Below are 7,726 nucleotides of genomic sequence, written 5' to 3' on the forward strand. Positions count from 1 at the left end.
TATGGTCATCATCTGCATGTTACAGGTACGAATCAGTGGGGCTCTGACTACAAATATATATATTTATATATAATTTACATTTTTTTAATTCCTGTAGTATATGATAGTAATAGGGTATGGCCAGCCTCAGTATCCCTGGTAGGATCTTAAGGAAGGGGCCCAAGCTGTTTAGTGGTCCCATCATCTCATCCTCCTGGGATGTCAGGAACTTCCACAAGCATTCTATATTGCCTTATGCCCTCCACACACAGTGTGATTCTTTGATCGAATTAAATACAAACAATAGGTAAAATAACAATTTCCTATCAATCAACTTATCAGATGACTCAACACACCCAACACTGATATCTTCAGTATTAATCAAGACACTTTTATTGATTAGTTGATCATTGATCAGGTCTCTGACATTTAGCACTGATTCTCTATACAACTGATATGAATCTATCGATAAATGATCGGAGCGATCGAGTGGCATTCGAAAATGATCAATTCTTTTCGATATCTGTTTCTCTGGTGATTGGATCTGTTTGCTGACATCGATCAGCCGATCAAATGATTCTATTGAAGCGCGTGTCGCCGTCATAATATGGATCACAGTGAAATTTTCAGGGCAGATGTTGGGATTGTATCTATGAAGTCAGTTGAAGGCTTCTCTATATAATGACACTTTACACGTCAGTGGTTTGCACGATACATGTAAAGCGGAGGAGGAGACGGCAGGATTGGTGAAATACGATGTTTACACAGCAGGTCACCTTCATAGGGTGCTGAACACAATGTTTATCAAACACTAAACTGGTTTATCCCAATCCCCGGTGACTGTACTGACCCCGGGCCCTTTCCGACCAGCCCCGTTCTGTCTCACCGAGCACAAAGGTGCTTTAAAGAGAACGTTCAAACTTACAGATTGTCACCTGAACAGAAATAAAAGGAAAATCTTCCAATGGGGACACCTGGTCTAGTGACAACTGTCTAAATCTAGCCATACATACAATCTAATTGTAAAATCGCTACAATCTAAGGCTGGGTTCACACCTAGGCGTATCGAATATATGCGTTTGTCGCTCGTTTCGTGCCGCACGTTTTTACCGCGATTCGCGGTTTAAAAAAACGCACGACAAACGAGCGTTTCTGAGGGCTACCTGGCTGTATCCCAATGGATACGCACGGCAAATATGCCCCAAAGAAGCTCCCATACTTCGTTGGGCGTAGGGCGTTTTGCAGCGCGTTCCTATGCGATGTAAAACGCCCAGGAGGGAAGCATGCCCATAGGCATTCATTGGTTTTCACATGTTGAGCGTTTTACAGAGCGTAGGAACGCGCTGTAAAACGCCCAGGAACCAGGCCTTAGATTTACCCAAACCATGTACTATGAGGACAAACTATCTATTCTCTTAGAATCAAAATAGGAAGACTCCTGCACTACATAGTTGATGGTAGATCTGAGGGCCTATTCACACCATGTCCGGATCATCTCCAGACCAGACCAGATTGTTTCTGGACCCAAAATGCATCCTAATGTATCCCTATGCTATTTCTGGCCTCTGTTCACAACAGCGCATTCCGTTCCAGACCAGACCAGCAAAATACTGCTTGTCCTATTTTGTCTGGTCTGAAATGCGCTGGAAAGCATAAAAACACATAAAAAACGCATATGAACACACTGGAACGCACCTGTAAGACCATTTTAGGCAAAAAAAATCCAAACGTGGCAAAATCGCTGTAAAAATGAGGCAAATAGCAATGCACTGCATTCCAGATCTGGTCCAGAAAATGGTGTGAACCTGCCCTAACTGCTCTACTCTGCATCTACTCCGCACTTGGTGTGAACAAGCCCTAAACGTACTTACCACCCACAATGCACTTGACCGCACCACTACACGCTGTACCACAATGCCGTATGTTGCACTGCAATTAAAAAAAAGTAGTTTAAATCAGGGGCATCCCAAGACCGGGTGACACCCGCCATGATGTCATTGCACATGCGCGTGACGTTGCCGCGTGTGTGCGCGATGACACCATTGCGCATGCACGGTCGTCTTGTTGACGCCTACCGGTGGCCATCTTGGTGAGAGAAGAGGTATGAGGTATGCTACTGGGTCCCCTTCTCTCTCTCCTGACGCTATCGGGCTCTCAGTCCGTGACCGAGTGCCCGACTTTTCATAGGGGGTGACACCAAAATGACTGTCAGTCATTTTGGTGTCACCCCTCCAATGGTGTCACCCGGGTGCAGTCGCACCCCCCGCACCCCTCTTGTGACGCCACCGGTTCAAATGAATGACAATGCAACGCACCTCCCACACTACTGATGCAGGATAGGTGCGTTGTGTGGTACCGTGCATTAATTGGATATATGTGACGTGGATATACAGGAACGGATCTATGTAAAGTGGCGTGCGGGGTAAGAGCAGGCAATCTGTACTGATAACAACCATCCCATCAACCTAGACGCAATCCGCTTCTTAATACCAGAATGACATAAACAGCTCTGGGATAGCAAATTACTTGTATATTGATAAGTCCTTTAAAACACCAGGATAAGGAGCCTTATTTTAAAAAAAAGTGACAGTCATTTTTAGAAGAGTCGTATAAGACAGTTACATGGCTAAAAAAAACCATCCTTATTCTTATGTAAAGCTTCATCAATTGAGACTAATGTCATAAAAAACCCACGAAAAAACAAATCTAGACATTTTTTAATTTTGATTTTAATTAAATATGATTATTAGCATAAAATACATTGTAATATGAATGTCATTTGTGGTTACAGGTAAATGTGGGTGGAGATCTGACACCATTCCCCCAGAGGCTCCACCCCCCGCCCTGGTTACACAGGTATGGGACTGTCAGGTACAGCAGAATCTGTGCAGGGAGCTGAACACTGGAAGTATGGAGAGGGGTCTGTGTGTCTGTCTGCTGCTCCTTCTCTGCTACGTCCAGCAGTGTCACTCAGGTGGGTGCAACTGATATCCAGATAGATTTATCGGAGAGGGGGCTCATCCCCACTGCGCCCACTAATTCCCACACTGAGATGGTGAATTGTCCATCCGGGCTGGCATTGATTAGATTTATAAAGTTACAGGGGAAAGGGAGGGGTGGGGTGTAGTTTAACATTTTCATTGATTTAACTTTTATACTTTTGTTTCTTTATTTTTATGTTGTTACCTTGTTATTCGTTGAATAGTATTTAATACTTGATATCATGTTTATATTTATGTGGCTGTAGGTTGAGTTTCATTCACGGTCACTTTTTTCAACTTTCATTTTTGTGTCTTATTTTTTGTAAATGATTTGTAAAACTTCACCAGGGCAGCTATAGGGAAATCTCTGCACCCCAGAAGGGACAACTGAGACCGAGCCAATACTGAGTTCTGATACAGTTTATCAGCTCAGGATAATGGAAGTATGCGGTGATGGTTTTAAAAAGTTTTAAATATTTTCCATAATATATAACACCTCATAATGGGCACATCAGGTGTACAGACCCGGGAACTCAGCACAGGGATGGTGGGAGCCCCTCTTGATGGACACAGCAGTTTTGCAGACCCGGAAGCTCAGCACAGGGATGGTGGGAGCCCCTCTTGATGGACACAGCAGTTTTGCAGACCCGGAAGCTCAGCACAGGGATGGTGGGAGCCTCTCATAATGGGCACAGCAGGTGTACAGACCCGGGAACTCAGCACAGGGATGGTGCGAGCCCCTCTTGATGGACACAGCAGTTTTGCAGACCCGGAAGCTCAGCACAGGGATGGTGGGAACCCCTCATAATGGGCACAGCAGGTGTACAGACCCAGGAACTCAGCATAGGGATGGTGGGAACCCCTCATAATGGGTGCAGCAGGTGTGCAGACCCAGAAGCTCAGCACAGGGATGGTGGGAGCCCCTCATATTGGGCACAGCAGGTGTACAGACCCAGGTACTCAGCACAGGGATGGTGGGAACCCATAATGAGCACAGCAGGTGTACAGACCTGGGAACAGACCACAGGAATGGTGGGAGCCCCTTATAATGGGCACAGCAAGTGTACAGACCCAGGAACCCAGCATAGGGATGGTGGGAGCCCCTCATAATTGGCACAGCAGGTGTACAGACCTGAGAATTCAGGAGAACAATTGTGAGAACCCCCCATAATGGGGACATGAGTTGTGCAGAGCCGGCAACTCAGCAGAGGGATGGTGGGAGCCCCTCATAATGGGCACATTAGGTGGACAGACCCGGGAACTCAGGGCAGGGTTGCTGGAGACTATTATAATGGGCACAGCAGGTGTACAGATCTGGAAATTCAGTGCAGAGGTAGTGGGAGCCCCTCATAATGGGCACAGCAGGTGTAGAGACCAAGGAACACAGTGCAGGGATGGTGGGAGCCCCCCATAATGGGCACAGCAGGTGTGCAGACCCGGGAACTCAGCACAAGGATCTTACCAACTGAATCCCCAGTGATGCCTGAAAGTGATGGGGTGTGACAGGATGTTATCTGGACAGGAAGTGTCAGTAATTCTCAGAGCAGGGACACAGACATCAGTTTAACCTTTTTAACCTCAACTGATAATCTAACACAGCCCAAGCTGCCCATTCTTTACTATCCTCTGGAAGCTCTTGGCAGAAGCTTCTTGGACAACATTTCACACACTGAGAAGAGGCGGATTTATATTCTCCCAGTTTCTGGTCAATCCCAGATTGGAATTGATATGAAATTGATTATGAAAATGTAAAACGATAATTGCCGACAATATAGCAATAGTTCTGTAAGGTGTGAGTGGTATTCAGCACCTGTCACATGATCCGTTTTCTTTTTTTCAGCAAGCAATGAGACGGTGGTGAGTTTGCTGCAATGTCCAGGTAAGTGGCCAAATTTCTTATCATTCTTATCAGCTCAAATGTGATCAGATCTGAATGGACAATTTAAGAATGATTGATAATCCTAAATCACTGACACTTGGCGCTTTTTTACTCTGGATTCATGGCTATGTGCATGCACGGGTCACTGAGTGGCCAGATTATTATGATCACCTGACTTTTGTAGGCAAATTAGCTATAATTTCGTGCTAAGGTTGCTAGAGGGCCAGACCATTATAAATAGGGAAGCAGGTTGTTTACCACGACAGTAGAAGTGATTTTTTTCTGAAGATATGGGGAAACAATGCGATTTAAGCCTGGGTTCACACCTGGGCGTAATTTTTCTGCTCGTTTTCAGCTAGTTTTTCTTGCGTTTTTTAGCACGTTTTTCCGTTTATTGAAACGCGCGTTTCACTGGCGGTATGATTTTTTCTTTTTTTTTTCTTTATTTTCTCTATTTAAAAGGTTTGTTTTTTTTTCACTTTCAAACTTCCCGCTGGCTCCGCCCACCTGCGACGCAGCCGCTCGCAAGGGACGGAAGTCGGCAGCCGCCGGAGGACACAGCGGGTATCGCGGACAAGTTAAGTTCTGCGCTGTATTCCCGAGTGTGGCTCGGGGTAACCGCTTTGTTAACACCGAGCCACACTCGGGAATACCAATGGAAACGCACAGAAAAACGCCCCAAAGAAGCTCCTGTACTTGTTTGGGCGTAGGGCGTTTTTTAGCACGTTTCCACGGTCTGAAATACGCCCAGGTGGGAACCATGCCCATAGGGAAGTATGGGATTCCACTGTTTGAGCGTTTTACGGCGCGTCGATGAGCGCTGTAAAACGCCCAGGTGTGAACCCGGCCTAACAGCCTGTGAACGTGGGATGATTGTTGGCGCGAGCCATGGAGCGAGTATCAGCAAAACAGCAGAATTTGTTAAATGTTCAGAGCAGCTGTTGTTAAAGTGTTTAAAGACCGGACTGTCAGCCAAAAATCTGGGTCTGAACGTGCGAATTGTGGCCGTCAGCGACTAGTCAATGTTAGCGCAGAACGGAGAGTGGCAAGACTGGTACAAGACAACAGAAGGGGAACAGTGCAGTGTCAGATTCCTCGCATCACCTTTCAACATTTCGTGGAGTCACCAGGCGGCGCAACGAAGTCATCTCGTGGCCCAACGAAGTACTGATGGGGTGGTCATAATAATCTGGCCACTCAGTGTATAATGTACATTGGCCCTCAGGACACCCCCAGATGCTGTGTGCACTGTTAGGACCTTCCACTTGATATTGCTCACTTGTCTTTGAAGGTGCATGCTCCGAAGCAAAGGCACAAAGTGGGATGAACTTGCCTCATTCACACCTATTAATTTTTCGGTGCCCTTCCGTTAGCATTCATTGAAAAAATATCGCAACGCAATGGATCGCAATGCAACAGATCAAGTGTGCATGGGCCCTCTGGGCTGGTTCACACCACAAAGAGTGCGTTCAAGAGCGTTCGGCCTCTGGAATGCACTGGAACGAAACCCAGCCGGCTCCCTGCGTTCAGGCAGGAGGGGTGTGGCGGTGCATTGAAATCAATGGCACCACAGCCACGCCCCCAAAGCGTTCACCCGCACTCGAACGCATGGCACATTAGCGCCAGAGTTTCGGTTAAGTGCGATCTGCAAAATGCAGCATGCACTATTTTTGCAGATCGCACTGGACCTGAATGTAGGCACTAATGTGCCATACGTTCGGGTGCGGGCGATCGCACTGTGGGTGGGGGGCATGGCCGTGGTGCCATTGACTTCAATGCACCACTACGCCCCCTCCCGCCCCTGAATGCGGGGACCCGGCCAGGTTGCGTTCCAGAGGCCAAACGCTCTGGAAAGCACTCTTTGTGGTGTGAACCGGCCGTTAAAGAAACCGAGGAAGTATGAAGGATGGCAATGATTACCTCTCCTTCCAAAGGTACTAGCTCCGGTATGCTGATCCAATGGCTTCAGAGCTCACTGAGTCAGGAACAAGTATGCAGATCAGGGACTCTGGCTTTGCAGGTCTGCACACTTGATCTGGTCATTGACACAGAAAGCACTGAAGCAAGGGGATCAGCATGACAGGCAGAGAGTTAGCAGTTTAAGAAAGATAGGTCAATAATAGCCGCCTCCTCCTTTGTGGTCAAAGAGATTTGGAGACTGCCATTGTTGACCCTTGCCCTCTAAAAATACCAGTTGTCTGAGTGTGATCATAAGCCATTGGTTTCAGTACTTTCTGGATCACTGGCCCAGGACAGGCATGCACATCTGGAGTTCTGATTTTACTCTGGCTCTCCCAATCTGTCTGTTTCTTCTGAGTCATGAAATAAAAGTACAAAACCAGAGTGAGCCAGGTGCCGAGCATTTTCAGAAAGTGGTCAGCCGTGACAGGCTCCATATTTTTCTCTGAGCCCTCTGTTTCTCTTTGCGCTGCCTGGTAATGCTCTGTGATATCACATTTCCTTTATTGTGTTTTCTACGCATAGAGACCAGTATTTGTGACGTGGCCAGCCGCTGCTGCGAACCCGGCATGGACAGTTATGGATGGATCGCGGCCACTGTCGGCTGGGCCTTGTGGTTCTTCACACTGATCCTCCTCTGCATCGGTAAGGTGATGGACCTCCGTCCGGACGAGCCCAAATACCTCCAGGCCTGAGGGACACTCAGAGTGATGGACATGATGAAGAGGAGAAGTCGATTTCAGCCCATCATCCCCCCTTGGAGCAAAGAATCCATTTACAAAAACTCAGAACTGTGCGGCCAGCGAACGTCCATTGTCTTGGGAGTCCATTGCATTCAAGCCTAAAAATTCCCGGAGGGTAGTCCCCGTTCCCATTTCAGAAATACATACATGCGGTTGAATTGTCCTTCTCCTGGTGAAGTAGCCAG

General features: G+C 47.2%; 1 protein-coding gene across 1 annotated transcript; it reads left to right on the forward strand.

Annotated features, from left to right (window-relative positions):
• The first annotated feature begins 2,844 nt into the window (after positions 1-2,844).
• Positions 2,845-7,514, forward strand: TMEM213 (transmembrane protein 213). Its single transcript, XM_018569421.1, has 3 exons — positions 2,845-2,953; positions 4,801-4,839; positions 7,324-7,514. The coding sequence occupies exons 1-3, from the start codon at positions 2,890-2,892 to the stop codon at positions 7,491-7,493; spliced, it is 273 nt and encodes a 90-aa protein (XP_018424923.1). The 5' UTR covers positions 2,845-2,889; the 3' UTR covers positions 7,494-7,514.
• The last annotated feature ends 212 nt before the right edge of the window (positions 7,515-7,726 follow it).

This window comes from Nanorana parkeri, unplaced genomic scaffold, assembly GCF_000935625.1.
Source record: "Nanorana parkeri isolate BGI_ZX_2015 unplaced genomic scaffold, ASM93562v1 scaffold1332, whole genome shotgun sequence".
Classification (NCBI taxonomy): domain Eukaryota; kingdom Metazoa; phylum Chordata; class Amphibia; order Anura; family Dicroglossidae; genus Nanorana; species Nanorana parkeri.

What these genes read in the sequence shown, in the direction of transcription:
- TMEM213 (XM_018569421.1), top strand. Translation starts at nt 2,890, where the DNA reads ATGGAGAGGGGTCTGTGTGTCTGTCTGCTGCTCCTTCTCTGCTACGTC. An exon ending in CGTCCAGCAGTGTCACTCAG is followed by an intron (nt 2,954 to 4,800) that starts GTGGGTGCAACT and finishes TCTTTTTTTCAG; the next exon opens with CAAGCAATGAGACGGTGGTG. An exon ending in GAGTTTGCTGCAATGTCCAG is followed by an intron (nt 4,840 to 7,323) that starts GTAAGTGGCCAA and finishes TTCTACGCATAG; the next exon opens with AGACCAGTATTTGTGACGTG.